The 15,922-nt window shown below is 38.4% G+C and overlaps 5 protein-coding genes across 5 annotated transcripts; 3 read left to right on the top strand and 2 right to left on the bottom strand.

The window, feature by feature from the left end:
- The first annotated feature begins 869 nt into the window (after positions 1–869).
- On the top strand, positions 870–5,356 carry set1 (histone methyltransferase SET1). Its single transcript, XM_040943702.1, has 2 exons — positions 870–4,887; positions 4,945–5,356. The coding sequence occupies exons 1-2, from the start codon at positions 1,239–1,241 to the stop codon at positions 5,046–5,048; spliced, it is 3,753 nt and encodes a 1,250-aa protein (XP_040806494.1). The 5' UTR covers positions 870–1,238; the 3' UTR covers positions 5,049–5,356.
- BO72DRAFT_94617 (RNA methylation protein TRM112) lies at positions 5,067–6,088 on the bottom strand. The gene is made up of 3 exons (XM_040950817.1): positions 5,795–6,088; positions 5,543–5,732; positions 5,067–5,300 (listed from the first exon to the last, which is right to left on the bottom strand). The coding sequence occupies exons 1-3, from the start codon at positions 5,978–5,980 to the stop codon at positions 5,221–5,223; spliced, it is 456 nt and encodes a 151-aa protein (XP_040806495.1). The 5' UTR covers positions 5,981–6,088; the 3' UTR covers positions 5,067–5,220.
- A 283-nt stretch (positions 6,089–6,371) lies between these two features.
- On the bottom strand, positions 6,372–7,715 carry BO72DRAFT_443948 (small ubiquitin-related modifier domain-containing protein). The gene has a single exon (XM_040943703.1). It carries the CDS (start codon positions 7,557–7,559, stop codon positions 6,405–6,407), a length of 1,155 nt encoding a protein of 384 aa, XP_040806496.1. The 5' UTR covers positions 7,560–7,715; the 3' UTR covers positions 6,372–6,404.
- A 100-nt stretch (positions 7,716–7,815) lies between these two features.
- BO72DRAFT_443949 (U4/U6-U5 snRNP complex subunit LSM6) lies at positions 7,816–8,741 on the top strand. The gene is made up of 3 exons (XM_040943704.1): positions 7,816–8,010; positions 8,155–8,268; positions 8,335–8,741. Exons 1-3 carry the CDS (start codon positions 7,905–7,907, stop codon positions 8,355–8,357), a joined length of 243 nt encoding a protein of 80 aa, XP_040806497.1. The 5' UTR covers positions 7,816–7,904; the 3' UTR covers positions 8,358–8,741.
- A 184-nt stretch (positions 8,742–8,925) lies between these two features.
- On the top strand, positions 8,926–10,459 carry BO72DRAFT_443950 (S-methyl-5-thioribose-1-phosphate isomerase). Its single transcript, XM_040943705.1, has 2 exons — positions 8,926–9,634; positions 9,687–10,459. The coding sequence occupies exons 1-2, from the start codon at positions 9,108–9,110 to the stop codon at positions 10,300–10,302; spliced, it is 1,143 nt and encodes a 380-aa protein (XP_040806498.1). The 5' UTR covers positions 8,926–9,107; the 3' UTR covers positions 10,303–10,459.
- The last annotated feature ends 5,463 nt before the right edge of the window (positions 10,460–15,922 follow it).

Consider the following 15,922-nt stretch of genomic DNA (forward strand, 5'->3'; position numbering starts at 1 on the left):
TCCGTACTAAGGACTATGATAACATCCTAACGCCAATAACATACTATATACTCTTATATATGCACTGCCAACTTAATGGGCATGGATGCAGAGGGTAACGTGTGCCAACGGTAAACCGAAATATAAATTCCAAAAATACTTCATGTCAATATTAGCATATTATAAACCAGCTACATATCCGGTATCTCCAGCATTCCCTACTCAACCTGGGCCCACAGTACTCGAGACTACTCTACATACCTGCAAGAGCATTCATTATCTTAAACTGGTGATAAGTCCACTGCTGTTAAAAATAAGCATCGGGATTGTCTCCTGAGTACTTGCTTATCTGCAATGATCATGGCATAAACACAAAACACTCCGCTAGTCGGATGTCTCAGAATACTGACTGTATATGATTTAATCTCCAGAATGATGCGAGAAACATACTCTAAACAACACTAGTGCATAACTTTTACGATTCTCAGCAGGTTATTCTCCCCTACTTATCGAGGAGAAAATCTCCGCTCGAGTGCAGCGTGCCCTGCCAATTGTCAAAGCCCGCGGTAGGTATAAGCTCTTGCACAATGAAGTACCTTAAAAATGCAAGCGATGTGTGCGACCGCTTGTCGGGAATATTGATACTCATACATGGCAGATGGACTGGTCATAGAAAAAGGATATTGGGAAGAGTCGCGCGCCGATCTGATGACAGGATGATCATAAAGCAAGGCGATAAAGGGAGAAAATTGCGGCGATTGATACTATGGAAGTTATCTTATTCGTATGTAACTTATAGTTACTGTACTTGCGTACCTTTCACCCTAACAAACGGAGTAACCTACTTACACCCCGCCGCTTCTGTGGTCAATTTTACCCGGCGCGTTGCCAAGGTCGTCGCGTCGGTATGGGTACAGTACATTTTATCTGTGACTGAGTAAAATATCCTCCCTCCTACCTACCTTCTTTCAGGCCATTCAGCGTGCCACCCGCATTTTTTTTCTCTCTCGACCATTGTTGCATTTCATACGGATTTGTTTTGGGCCACCTATCACCTCCAGCGCCCAAGTCATTTTCCATCTCATTATACGTAGCCCGTCCGCTCTTCCCAAGGGTTGCGAATTTGACTGCTCTCGTTACCGCCTTTGGTTCCAGGAGAGTTTCCTGGCAATACATGCCCATTAGACACGGGACCAATATCAAGGATGCGGCTTGGTACTCACATTTATCTTGATTCTGGCTGGTAGCCATTTCTCATCATGTCGCGCACTTCAGCAGGTTTTGCAGACTTCTTTCCCACCGCTCCGTCAGTTCTACAGCAGAAACGCAAAGTCACCAAGGACAAGACCCAGAACAAGGTTCATTCGAATGAAGATACAGACCACGAAAGACTCGCATGTTCGACAGAGGCTCAGAATATCTCTGACTCGGGTGTGAGCACGGCAAGCTCAGGTTCAGGGAATGATCAACCTAGGGAACCGAAACCTGCATTTTCCGATACGGCCGCAGATGGATTCTCAAGTGCGACAAGCAAGAGTCTTACCACGCCTCACGCTTCCGCAGCACCTCCCGGCGCAACAAGTGGCAGCGAAGGACGCCTAGATACGCTTACGCCGCTTACAAATGCAGAGCCCTCACCCACCCAGAAGGCCAGCCCTGGTCGAGCCAGAGAAACGGCAACAGCTGGGGTTCTTTCTAGAAACCCTAGGACCGGTGAACCAAAGCCAGCCATCGCCTTGCTACAAACTCCGCCAACACCGGAGTCACAGGGGCGCTCGACCGGAACCTTTAGAGGCTGGAAAATAGCCTTAGACCCCGAGAACGAAAAGCGGACATCAAAAGACAAACGCAAAAAGGCGCGCTATGTGGAGATCATGTCCCATGGACAGGATGATAGACTGCCGGATCCTCGACTGGTCATAGTAAATTATGCGCGTGGTGCCGGCTGCAAGCAGAAAACAAAATTCCGTCCAGCCCCATATACTTTGCGACAATGGGTGTACGATGCTTCTACAACAATCGGGCCTGGGCCCCCGGTCCAGATAGTGGTCACTGGGTTTGACCCTTTGACCCCAATCGCGCCAATTAATGCTCTTTTCTCCAGCTTCGGAGACATCGCGGAGATAAATAACCGTACTGATCCAATCACCGGCAGGTTTCTCGGGATTTGCTCCGTCAAGTATAAAGATAGTGTCTCATTCCGCGGAGGTGGCCCACTACTCGCAATAAATGCCGCAAGACGAGCGTACTGCGAGTGCAAGAAGGAACAGCGTATCGGAACCCGGAGAATTCGAGTCGAATTGGACCGGGACGGGGTTGTCTCGGAGAAGATAGTGTCAAGAGCGATTGACTCCCAGAGGATGGGATATAAGAACTGTCTTTCTGTTGCAGAAGATACAACGGCTGGCCCCTCCGTCAATCAGAATGAGCCCCCCCCGACAGCGCCAAAAGGCCCATCGGGAAGGTTCGTGACACGGGTGATGCCCGTGATCCCTGAAGGACCAAGGGCTAGCTTCTTCAAGTCAGTTGTGCCGTCCTTGGTCGAGGAAATTCCCATTTTGAGTCAGATCAAGCGAGACCCATATATCTTCATTGCGCATTGCTATGTTCCGGTCCTTAGTACAACGGTTCCTCACCTGAAAAAAAGGTTGAAAGTATTCGATTGGAAAGATATTCGATGTGATAAGACAGGGTATTACATCATTTTCGAGAATTCCAGGCGAGGCGAAGAAGAAACAGAACGTTGCTACAAGATGTGCCACATGAAGCCGTTGTTTACCTACATCATGAATATGGAGAGTCAACCCTATGGAAACCCAGGCTATGAGCGCAGCCCCAGTCCACAACGATTGCAGGCAGAGCAGCGAGAACGAGCCAGGTTGGACAGAATCAAGAGAGAAGCTGAATTGGATATCGAGGAAGAGAAAAGCCAAAGAGCAAACGATTTGGATCCCTGCAAGGAAGTGGTAGCCATCATAGTTCGGGACCTGAAAGACAAATTGCTCGAAGACGTGAAGTCTCGGATTGCTGCACCAACTTTGTATGACTACCTCGACCCAGATCGACATGCAGCAAAAAGAAGACAACTGGGAATTCGTGATCCGGCAGGGGCAAAGAGACCTCTGTTTCAAATTGGCATAAATAGCCCAGCTGGGACACCAGATTCACGTTCGGACCTGTCTACAGCCCGCCACCCTTTCGGTCCCTCAAATCTGAGTATCCTTGCGCTTCCACGTATAAGGAAAGCTCACCGCCTCAACCACACAGACGCTGCTTTCTTGGACGAGAGGCGTAAACAACCCTTGCGGAGGAAAGAGGTTCGACCTCTCTATCACCGTCTACAACAATTACACCACGTGGATGATTCAGATGACGAGCAGAGGACGCCTTTCACAAGAGACACCGATGATCCGGACAGTCGTGCCCCAAGCCGGTTGAGCTCAGAGTGTTCGGATTCAGAGGATGTTGATGAACTCGCTCCGCAGGCCTACGGTGCATCTGCCGAGCAAAAAGTCGGCAATGACGAACATCTGTACAGTCTACCTCGAAAAGAAAATGTCGATATCTTGGTTGAATCGGTCACTGATGCCTCGCACGATGCTTCGTACCCTGAACAGCACAAACTCTCCCCGGCATCTCGCAAGCGAAAAAGAGAAAACGACAAAGTCATCGCGCGAAAGAGAAAGAAAGAAGATGGAGACCTCTTTCAAGTCGATCAAGCCGCAGGTCTCAGTGAGGGACGATTGCACATGGAATCATCCATCGACTTGGAGGTCATTGAGAAGCATATTGCAGATGAGAATTTCTCTCTCGCGAGTGACAAAGATTCAGATAGTGGGCACATTAGTGAAATCTCGAAGCGGGCAGTCGATTCTGCGAAGCTTTTGCGGTCTCGACTGGCTGTTGAGGCTGACACTCAGGATGATGATCATGGTTGTGGCTTCACCCCCATTGCCCTAAATGACGACGAAGTCCAGAAAGAAGTGTCAAAGACTGAAATAGGATGGAAGGTTTCCAATGACGAGCCCCGCCCAACGGTCGAGGATGACGAAGCTATTGTGCTAGATCTCGATGGGTGGCAGAGTCTGATTAAGGATGGGGAGGACTTGCGTTTCCTCCGTGATGTGCTGGAAGGACTACCAGTATCGAACGTTGGAAGTCTCACTGCTTGGGCATGGAGACAAAAAGAAATCAAAGCCCTGAATCGCCCTGGAGAAGTAGGACCTGTGCGCGAAGCAACCAGTATCCTTGGCTACTATGTCTCAAACATCACGGGAGCTGCAAGAACCGAGGGGAGGAAGAGGATTCTGGAGTCGGAAAAGTCCAAATATTTACCGCACCGCATCAAGGTTCAACGGGCTCGCGAAGAGCGAGAGGCAAAAGCGAAAAATGACCCTCACAGTGTTGCTGTCGAAGCCGCGAGAATTGCTGCAGCCAAGACGATGTCTAAATCCACATCCAGATCAACAAGAGTCAATAATCGCCGACTCATCGCAGATATCAACGCACAAAAACAGGCCCTCCCAACTCAAAGCGGCGACGGTGATGTTCTTCGTTTCAATCAGCTGAAAAAGCGAAAGAAACCTGTTCGTTTCGCTCGATCTGCAATCCATAATTGGGGACTATATGCAGAAGAGAACATCTCGGCTAATGATATGATCATCGAGTACGTGGGTGAGAAGGTCCGCCAGCAAGTTGCTGACATGAGAGAGAGACGATATTTGAAGAGTGGCATCGGCAGCAGTTATTTATTCCGTATCGACGAGAACACAGTCATCGACGCCACAAAACGAGGAGGCATTGCGAGATTTATTAACCACAGCTGTACACCCAATTGTACTGCGAAGATTATCAAAGTGGATGGAAGTAAAAGGATTGTCATATATGCCCTGAGGGACATTGAAAGAGGTACGCTTTGTATCATCATCCCCTGAATTATTTGACATGCTGACACATCGATTAAAGATGAAGAGCTTACATATGACTACAAGTTTGAAAGGGAGTGGGACAGCGATGACAGGATCCCCTGTCTTTGCGGTTCCAGTGGTTGCAAAGGTTTTCTCAACTAAGAGTAAGCTCGATCGAAGCTTTAAACCCCTGTATGCGAGCTATTCTCACAGTTGCAATTTGTGGTCAACTCCATATCCAAGCTGCCGTATAGTGGCGTTTTCATACAGACAACAAAGTAGCTTTAATATGATGGGGTCAAACAATCTGGTACATTGCGAAGGCCGAGAGCTCTTATCGAGGATGTAGTGCCTTGCCCATTATGATGGCGTCTATGCTCGACATGTAGTTAATGCCTTGTTCAATCCCACCAGCTGTGAAGCAAATGCCATCCCAGACGGCATATGTTAACAACCATAATCTATTGAAGAAAGGGCTAGGGCGGGTTTTTCTTCGGCGAAGCAGCAAGGAAAGAGCTCAGTCAAATACAGACGGGGTATCAAACAACAGTCTGATCATAGCACCAGCGCATGAAGAATCATGAAAGAAGAATTACACTATAGCGGAAAGCCGTCAGCATAGACCCGGATTTCCACGATGGAATTTTTTGTCTTACCGAGATGGCTGGGCAGAAGGAAATTAGCAATTCCTTCCTTGATCATATACTCATGACCGCAGTTGCCACAGCATAGTCTTCCTTCCACAACATGCGTCTCTAATAGCAGTCTGTGAAGATCTCTCATTGTCTGCTCATCATTGAGTGCATCGCCTTCAGGCTTCGAATCAGGAATCTTAGGGAAACCCAGCTAAGTCAATTGAATGAGTGGCCGGAATAAACTTTTCTTGTGGATAGTACCTGCACACTTACCTCATTGGCCATTACGCGTAGACCTTCCCAATCAATTCGTGGGATAATATTGTGTATGAATTCCGGCTGAAAGTCGACCTCTTGCAGTTCGAGTTCAGCATCCTTGAAATGCAGTGGGTAGGACGACGCGGCTGCTTTGCAGCCTTTGACAGCACATGTCAGAAAATTAGCAGTAAGTAACTTCATTGCTGTTGAGGATGGTTGAGCGACTCCTCGATATGAATGTATAGCTGGGATTGTCTTGCAGTGGCTTAGCTGTTGGTTGGGTGAGCGGCAAAAACGGAATGGGCTGTTTTCAGGTTACGTTATCAGTTTCCTGTGTAATAGGGTGTTCTATATACTGTACATGTGGGTGAAATTTGCTTCACCCTTGTGATTCCAACCTTGTTCCTCAACAGTATACATGAATTGCTGGACCATCTCTCGCCCTAAAATTTACCTGAGTAGACTTAATGAAATACAGAGAAGAGAATCCTTCCACCTAGATTTGACTATGTTCTTCTCCAATTTCTCTGAACTTGGGTATGTTCATCACGTGCTATACTATATTGCCGGTACAAGGAATGTGCAAACGTCACAAGAGTATTAGGTTTTTGGTCACCGAAATTTATTACTTGACTATTACATCCAGGAGATCATCATTTGCAAGATCATAATCTTCAAGAGCACATCCAAGGTCTAAGCGTTCACCATCAAATACAAGGTAAACCTCATGCTCCAGCGAAATCTGTCTCGCATCACGGAATAGGCGAATCAGCTGCGAGACCTGCATTTGAAGACTCACCCTCAATCTAAGATCATCTAGCCCCGAGGCCTTTAAAACGATATTTTTCAGAGATAGCTCGCCGCTGTCCAAGTCTACACCTGGCGCTAGCTTGGCGGAAGACAATGACCGACTGTTGTCAGGATCAAGAGGATCATCAGTAGCGGCTTCCATGTGAATTTGCAGGTCAGAGCTGTCACTTCGTAATGAATCACAGGCAACAGGCCCATGCGCATGGCGACCCTTGGGTCCAATTCCCAGACTGCGACATGTGGTGACATCGAAAAGGCGTTTCCCTTTCCAAGTCAGGAAGATAGAAGACTCGAGCCCCTTCGGTAGGTCTTGACGATTTAACCATGCAAGGCGCACATCTTTCAGTGGCTGATGCATTTTTCGGCGAACTATGAGCGGCTTGGTGTTACTGATTTTCGAGGTGATGAGGATCTGGACTATCGTATCTTCGGACGATGTAAGCTTCTTGCTGGGTGTCAAGTGGGGTTTAGTAGGGCTCAGCCTAATCGAGGGTTGAGAGTTATCAATGCAAGTTCTCTTGCCTCCACTAGGGTTCTTTACAGCCGATGTGCCAGAAGTAACAATCTCATCCCGAGATTTTGACGCCAACCCAGATATCAGGTGGTCAATACCACTGGGATCTGTCACTCCTGGTCCGTGCGATAAAGCATCTGGAGCTTGGCTGCTGAGCTGATCTTCGCTTCCATGTACAGATCTGCGATTGAAAGTGTTGCCATTGGATGGCAGTTGATGACTGAGAGATTCGTCAGAGGTTTTGCAGGTCCCCAGCGGTAATGTGTCACCACCATGATTCTCAATGGGAGTACGTCGCCGTTTGATTTCAGTTTCTTGAATTTGGTTGGCACGTCGCGCATGTTGATTCGTGGAAATTATATCATTGTACACTTGACTAGCATGTTGATAAAACTTGAGGTCCTGAGTTTCCTCTCCCCTGCTTGCCCAAGATGGCTTATTGAAAAAGGATCGCATCGAAAGGGCTCTGAATTGACAACCGTAAATTCTAGACTTGTAATGAATGCAGATTCTGGGTGACTGGGCAGAGACCTCGGAATGGAAGTAGACACGATGGTCTTTAAAAGAGAAGCGGTGATATCCTAAGGGCGACTTTTCAGCATTCTATTGTGGTAGGTGGTGGATTACAATCCGCCGTTTGATTAGAGAACACGTGCCTTAACTCGGAGACTAGTGCTGGCTTCCGGGGCTAGAAGTTCCCTGACAAATCGAGAACAACTTCCGCCAGCGGGGCCGACTCTCAGACTTCTGAAAGTTGCTGAATCTAGGATCACCAACTTATCCAAATTCAGTTGTGTCAAGATGGAGAATGGTGCACCTTCTGAAGGGAAAGATCCCTCGGCTTTCCTTGGCGAAATAATCGGTGCTCCAGTGACTATTAAATTGAACTCCGGTGTTGTTTATAAAGGTACCTTCCCGAGCTACTTTGTTCGACTACCTACTCATCTCCCAACTGGAATCCCAGCTTGCGAGGATGGGTATGGCAAAGATGGAACAACTTACCGGAATTTTCAACTTCTGAACCATTGCAAGCTGACATATAATCTCCTAGGTGAACTGCAGTCTGTAGATGGCTACATGAACATAGCTTTGGAGAAATCTGAAGAGTTTGTCAATGGCCGATTAACACGAAGCTATGGTGATGCTTTCATCCGCGGCAATAATGGTTCGTTTGAATCATATCCATGAGCTAGTGGTCTTATACATGCTTATCCTGATCCACATGGAGTAGTGCTGTACATATCCGCAGATTGACGAATTAAACCGTTAATATCACCTCGATCCTCCGAAGGACTCCGAAGGAGATTTGCGAGTTCTTTACCAATTCAACAAATTCTGAGGGACCATCGCCTTACTCGACCCTTGCGGTAGAGGGAACCATGAAGGAAAGCATTGCCGTGGTAATGAATTGAATTGCGGAGAATTGGGTTCGAGCTTGAAGGCCAGTGCAAGTTCTGTGCGGACTGGGTAAATCTCACACCTCTCCCTGGTACAGTGCCCTATGGAGATTAGCAAATCAAGTTCAGCGACTTAGGCCAGAGACAAAACATAATCAACTGACACGGTCTCTGGTGCACATCTTTATCACATAGAAAGGGTCACTAGAAATAGGTGGAGACGTGGTAGGGGCTAAGTTACTTATTCTTCTCTACAGGAATATAACATGTAAAAAACTTCCATAGAAAGAAAATTGAACCTTGAAGGGTGTTATGCTGCCTGGGCCAGGTGATAGTCCTACCTGAGTAGGTAGTGAGTAGTACGACCTAGTGTGCTCGGCTCAGAGGCTTGAAATTCCGCTTGCCACATTCTCCCCACCAATTAGACCGCCTGTACCTAGCAACGCCTCCAAACAAACGAGAAGGACTTCCCCACCGGTTAAATATCAGAGCAATACAGTCCAGCCAACACCGCTCTGTCTTTTCTTTGTCTCCATTGGTAGCGTTTCTAGCACTTCGAAATTACGGGACGATCCATTGATCCTTTTCTGAGGTGGATATCGCAAACATGACTTTGCAAGCCATCAAATATCGAGACGGTGTCCTCGCAATTCTCGACCAATTGCAACTTCCCTACGTGGAAAAGTATATTGATGTCAAGACGAGTGAACAAGCTTGGCATGCTATCAAGACTATGCAAGTCCGCGGTGCGCCGGCTATCGCCATAGTAGCAGCACTTGCCCTTGCGTCTGAGCTTCACCTACTGATTTCAAATGAGGGGTTATCTTCAGATGCAGACGAAGTTCGTGTTTTCATTATAGAGAAGCTGCAATACCTGGTGAGCAGCAGGCCCACGGCTGTCAACCTAGGTGATGCTGCGCGAAAGCTCGAGCTCGTGGTGTCTCAGAGTGCTAGCCAGGCTGGGGCGACAGGTCACGGGGTTGCCGTCTCCTTTATAAAAGCCTCGGAGGCGATGTTGGTAAAGGATGTTCAAGACAACAAGCAGATTGGGGAAAATGGCGCTAAATGGATCATGTCGAATGCGGTGGTTCCGGGGCAGTCAGAGGCCACTGTTTTGACTCATTGCAATACAGGGTGAGTCCACCATCGAGGAGAATCGGGATTTGAATTTCTAACATTCATCCAGGTCTCTAGCGACATCCGGTTACGGAACGGCCCTGGGAGTCATCCGCAGCTTAGCATCAATGAATAGTCTGCGGCATGCGTACTGCACTGAAACAAGACCTTACAACCAAGGTTCTCGGCTCACGGCATTCGAACTAGTTCATGATTGTATTCCCTCCACGCTGATAACAGACTCTATGTCCGCCGCACTACTTGCAAATTCCAAGGCTGGTGTGAATGCGATCGTCGTCGGTGCGGATAGAGTCGCAGCCAATGGTGATACTGCCAACAAAATAGGGACGTATGGACTTGCTGTCCTGGCAAGATATCATGGTGTGAAGTTCCTCGTTGCCGCGCCACTCACCACTATCGATTTGTCGACCAAATCTGGAAATGACATTGTGATAGAAGAACGGCCGGCCGATGAGGTTACTAAAATCAAGGGGCCCTGTGAAGGCGATACATCTAAGGGCGGAAATTTGGAGACTGTGCGTATAGCTGCAGAGGGAATCAACGTTTGGAACCCAGCATTTGATATCACACCAGCTACACTGATTGATGGAATTATAACAGAGAAAGGGGTCATGGAAAAGACAGCGGACGGTCAATTTTATTTAGCGGGTCTGTTTGAGGATTGATTGCCAACTGCCGGCTGCGGATGCGTCTCCATCTGGCCAAGTTCAGTGTCGCTGGAGGACACGGCCTTGCCACTATCGCATTGGCGAAAAAGCTCATCAATTCTAGTTTCGAGTTCACTCAGGTGCTTCTCCAGGGCCAGCGCTGCTTCCTCGCCTCTGATTGAATAACGATCAGTTGTGTTTGCGCAGAACTGCGTGATGTGTACGATGCTCGCACTTAGCTATTTCTTTAAAGGCCTATTTAGTATCATTAGCAGCTGAGGTTGCCTGGGGGATCTCGACTTTATGTTGAACTGGGGAATGTGACGAAGGTTTTACAAACTTACCATGGTAAATACACTGGAGACATTCTGATCTTCCAGGGAAGGCATCTTGGATATCTGTATGTTGGGTTATAGAATTTTTAAAAAATCGTGTGGAGGTGATAAGTGTGCCAGGAATATGTTTAGTACAGTCAATGGGAAAGTGATTACAGAGTATTTCAAACTCCGCCTCTGTCTCAGATAGTTTATCTATTAGGATTCTGCCGTCCGTGTCAGATTTGTTCGGTTATGCTCATATTCTGTGGTTTATTTGATGTCCGCCTGTCTGACCGTCATTTATGGTAGCAGCAGAACTTTCTGGGTTAATTCCTCTGATTTTATAATTTATCTTTATAGGAGTTTATTATATTGGTCACTCTTATTAAGATTCTTGAATTGGATCTGAAAGTACAAACTAGGCCTATGAAGTAAGTTTATCATAAATAAGGAAAACAAAGACAGAATGTTGAAAAGCCAAAGAATACTAAAGGCAGAAAATATAGTAAATGTGACATTCAGAAGTATGAGAAAGAAACAATAGAATTTATTAAAAACATTAGCTGTTCAGCTAATATAACCTGCAGTTCTAATTCACTGTCTGGATCAGCTCTGACTGCAGATCTATTAATCCGGTTGTAAGGACCCAACCGGCCCTTTCAATCTTTGCAGTTATTACAGAAATAAGTTTATGTAAGAGATTTAACATATCAGTTATGTAATTATTAAACAAGCTGACTATATTATTTATAAAAAATAAAATGTGTTTCAGAAATTAAATACATTAATAATAATATTGAAAAGAAAGATTTTAATATTTTAGTTTTGAAATATTATATTTTATTATATTATTCTATTATTTTAATCTTTTAATTATATTATTTATACTTTATAAAATAATCTGTTCAGTAATAGCTAACTATAATATGTATATAATAAAAAGTATGGATTTTATAACTATATAAGTTAATTAATATTAAACTACTTATTTATGATTGGACACAATATGATTAATATAATTAATTATTATAATAATTATTTAAGAAGACAAAAAAAAGTTAAATATATTAAAGTTCTGCTACTAAAGCAGTATAAAAAACAGCCATATAAACAAACAGCAAAATATTACTATATTAATATACAATAAAATATAATATATACTAAATTTTAAAACAGATATTCTTATTATTATAAATAATTAGATATTATACATATAAAGATACTAGAAATTAAAATTCTAAAAATAAAAAATAAGCTGTTAAAAAGAATAGATATATAAAACAGTAATATATTCTCAAGTAGAGCAGAAACAAAAAAATGAAAAAAATGAAAAAAATATGTCAGACTGGCAGATCACCTAGGTGTAAAACCCTAAGCCCTAGTTCTCTTAATTTAGCCATCTAAATAAGAACTATTATTCCAGTCTATCTTATTTATTCTATTTTTATATTCTTATTTTTATATTCTTATTTTGATATTCTTATTTTTATATTCTTATTTTTATATTCTTATTTTTATATTCTTATTTTTATATTCTTATATTAATATTCTTATTTTTATATTCTTATTTTTATATTCCTATTTTTATATTCCTATTATTATATTCTTATTTTTATATTCTTATTTTTACATTCTTATTTTTATATCTATTGAATATTCCATAATTTCTTATCAAAAAGTCTACCAGCTTTCTATTCAGAAAACTAATAAATATAGAATTTAATTTAAATAATCTAATATTTCTTATTAATTTGTTGAATTAGTTTAATCAGTTTTATTAATCTAATAATTATATATTGAATTTATTATTCTGCTTATTTCTTATATATTAAATTTTTGATTATTTCAATTTTTATTATCTTATATTTTAACTTCAATTTCATTTTACTTTTATATCTAATTTATATAAAAAAAACGTTAAATCTTATATATCAAAACCGAAACAATAATAATTATAAGTTTAGAAGATTCTTTATTTTGATGTATTTAATATTTTTTATTAAATAAATAATTAAACTATTAAACTAATTATAGTTGGGTTTGTTTTACATAAGTAATCAGATTATTTAATATTTTAATAGAATGATATAATCAAATTGATTAGATAATCAAATTCTATAAATTAATTAAATTCAGCTATTTATAATCAATAAAAAATATATCATTCACTAAATCTAGAACTATGGCAGGATACAATAAATGTGGATAAGATGAAGATTGACATGATTTATAAGGGCTAGAGGTGAAATAGCGTGAAGAACGAATAACTCTCGCGAGTCCAAAGATGCCAATATATTGCCTTAAGGTGTTGTTGCTAATCTTTCTAAGTCGCGAGGTGCCGCTCCCAATTAAGAGGTTGCAATCGGCTCGCTTAGTCATCATGTGACTGATGCCTGAGGCCATATATATATAGCTTTCCCTTCGCGGTATCCGCGAAGGTTGGAAGGGCTGGTCCAGCCCTTACATGATTGATTGTAGAAAGAAATAAATAAAAAATTATAGTAACTAAAAGATTCCTAAAAAAAGTATAGTAAGCAGGCCGCCGAATACAGCAGAATTAATAATTATAAATATACTATATATTCTACTGTTTTAAAGACAATGTCTATATTAAGAACTATATATATAGTTAAGAATAAAAGAATAAATATTTGAAAAACAAAATACTAAATATACAATATAATAAGTAAAAATAGAAAAAAATAGAAATAAATATGAAGAGGATAAAAAGATAAAAGATATAAGTTAAAAAATAAAAAATAATAAAAATAATGAAGTCCAGATATAATATTAAGTATAAGTACTGGATGGTTGAATATTAATAAGATAAAATGTATTAATATAGTGTATTTAATTATAAACTAGTTTATTTATAATAATATTTTATAGATCTATTTATAAAATTAAAAAATTATATTTTTTAATATATAAAATATTATATTATAAGAATATAGTAACAGCCACAAGAAATAATATATATATTAAAAATAATAGTAATTTTCTAATAGTCTAATTGTTCAGGGAAGTATTTATTAGTAATATTTAAAAAAAATATAATAATATAACTAAATATATTTTTATTAAGAAGTATAATCTTAAAATTAATAATTAAAATAATAGATTATATATACTAAAAATTAGAAAGATTAAGTCTATATATAGCAACTAATAAAAATAAGAGTATAAAAAATTAATATATCACTATAATAATTTAGGCTTAATACTAATACTAGAAATAATACAAATATTCTAATTTTTATAAAATTATAAATATATAAAGTCGCCAGATCTAAATTTAAAAATTTTATAATAAAAGTTGTATATCTTTTTTATATAAACTACAGTAAACTTTAATACTTTGTTAATATTAAATCTTTATAAAGACAACCAGGGCATCTTTTAATCTTAATATCTTAAACTATCTTGGATTTATAAATATTAATATTTTTAGATAAAAATAAAATAACAACTTAAATAGCTGAATACTTCAAAGATTTAGAGATTTATATTAGAAGATATCCGAATATAAAAATATTTACATAATTAAATGTTAAGATATCGAGTTAAATAATTTTCTAATATTTAAAAATCAAAATAGCGAGAATATTCTCGGCAGGAGTAATTTTAAAAATATAAAAATATTTACTATAATTAAAAATATCTTAAACTGAATACTATAGTTAAAGATCTATACTAAATATCAATTTATATAATATTTTTATAGAAATATTTAGATTTTAATTAATATTTAAAATAATAGATAAAATAACTATAGACTAATATTAATTCTCGGTAGATATATATATATGTGTATAGATATAATATATCATTATTTTAATAGTTTAAATTATTTATTCCAATTAATTATTAGTTGAAGCATAAAATAAAATAAAATATAATTATACAAAACTAAGAATATTAAAAAGATCTTTTCAAAAACAATAATACCAACTTAGTATTATAATCTAACAAGCGTTGTACACTAGCTTTGCTTGGGGTGCCGCGCAGGCCCGGGCTGTTATATATATTCTTAATCAGAAATATATATTATATATATATGTATTATAAAAGTTATTATAGTAGAGTAACCAGCTATATATTAATTAATTAGTTAATATAAATAAATATTAATTATAAATATTATATAAATATTAAAGTATTTATTATCTAATACTTTTTATATTCTATTACTATTATTATCATGTATTTTTTTTCGAAACAAAATTATTTATTTTATAAATATTTATTTTTTAGACTTAAAATTTTTGAATTAAGTTATTTTATTATCCTATATATAAAAACTGGTTATTATATATTAGATTAGTATTATATAATTATTTAATACTATTGAATTATATGAATAATAATTATCTAAATCTTATTATTGAATAAAATAATATATGTTTTTATTATAGTTTTAAGCTAATCTAGATTATGGTATTAAAAAATAAATAACTAATAATCCAAATACATAAATATATATAAATATAGCCCGCGGCTGCAGCTGTTTTTTTTAAGTTTATATCTTTTATAAATAATATTATTTTTTAGTAATATTAATATTGCTGCTACTGCTACTATATATATTATTAAAAATAATAAATCAAAATTAATATAATTATGTTAGAATAAATAACTAATATAGTTTATAATAGTTTTTAATATTTCTCTGGTTTTTTTATGATATAGATTTAGATTCTAACTATTAATTATAATCTAATTGAATATATAATTTTTAAACTAATAGCTAAGCTTATCATTAATTATAATATAATTTATAAGCCCATAGTCTGTTAGTATAAATAAGATTTTTGATTTATTTTTATTTATTTATTAAATTGAAAATTAGATTAGATTTAGATTTTTAATATAAATGTAATAAATATTAAAAATAACTAGATAATTTATTTTTATTATGTGAGAAATTGTAGATTATATTTAAATATATTATTTTAATTTATTAAATTACTACTGCCGCTGTTATTATAAATATAAATATAATTTAATAATAAATTTAATAATTCATTTAATAATTAATCTAAATTATAATTTATGTTATTATTATTATTAATATTATTATTACTACTGCTGTAGTAGCTACTGTTATTATTATTATTATTAATAATAATAATAATAATAATAATAATAAACAGATTTTTATTATTTATAAGTTTCTGAAGAATCTGCTAGCTAAATTTTCTACTGATCAATATATTATTATTTTTATTTTTATGATCCGTCTTCCCGCTAAAAATATAATCTAATAATTAAAAACTTTTATTTAAAATTAGAATATATTAATAATAGTTGATTAAACTATA

The sequence above is a fragment of the Aspergillus fijiensis genome (assembly GCF_003184825.1).
Source record: "Aspergillus fijiensis CBS 313.89 unplaced genomic scaffold BO72scaffold_2, whole genome shotgun sequence".
Taxonomy (NCBI): Eukaryota; Fungi; Ascomycota; class Eurotiomycetes; order Eurotiales; family Aspergillaceae; genus Aspergillus; species Aspergillus fijiensis.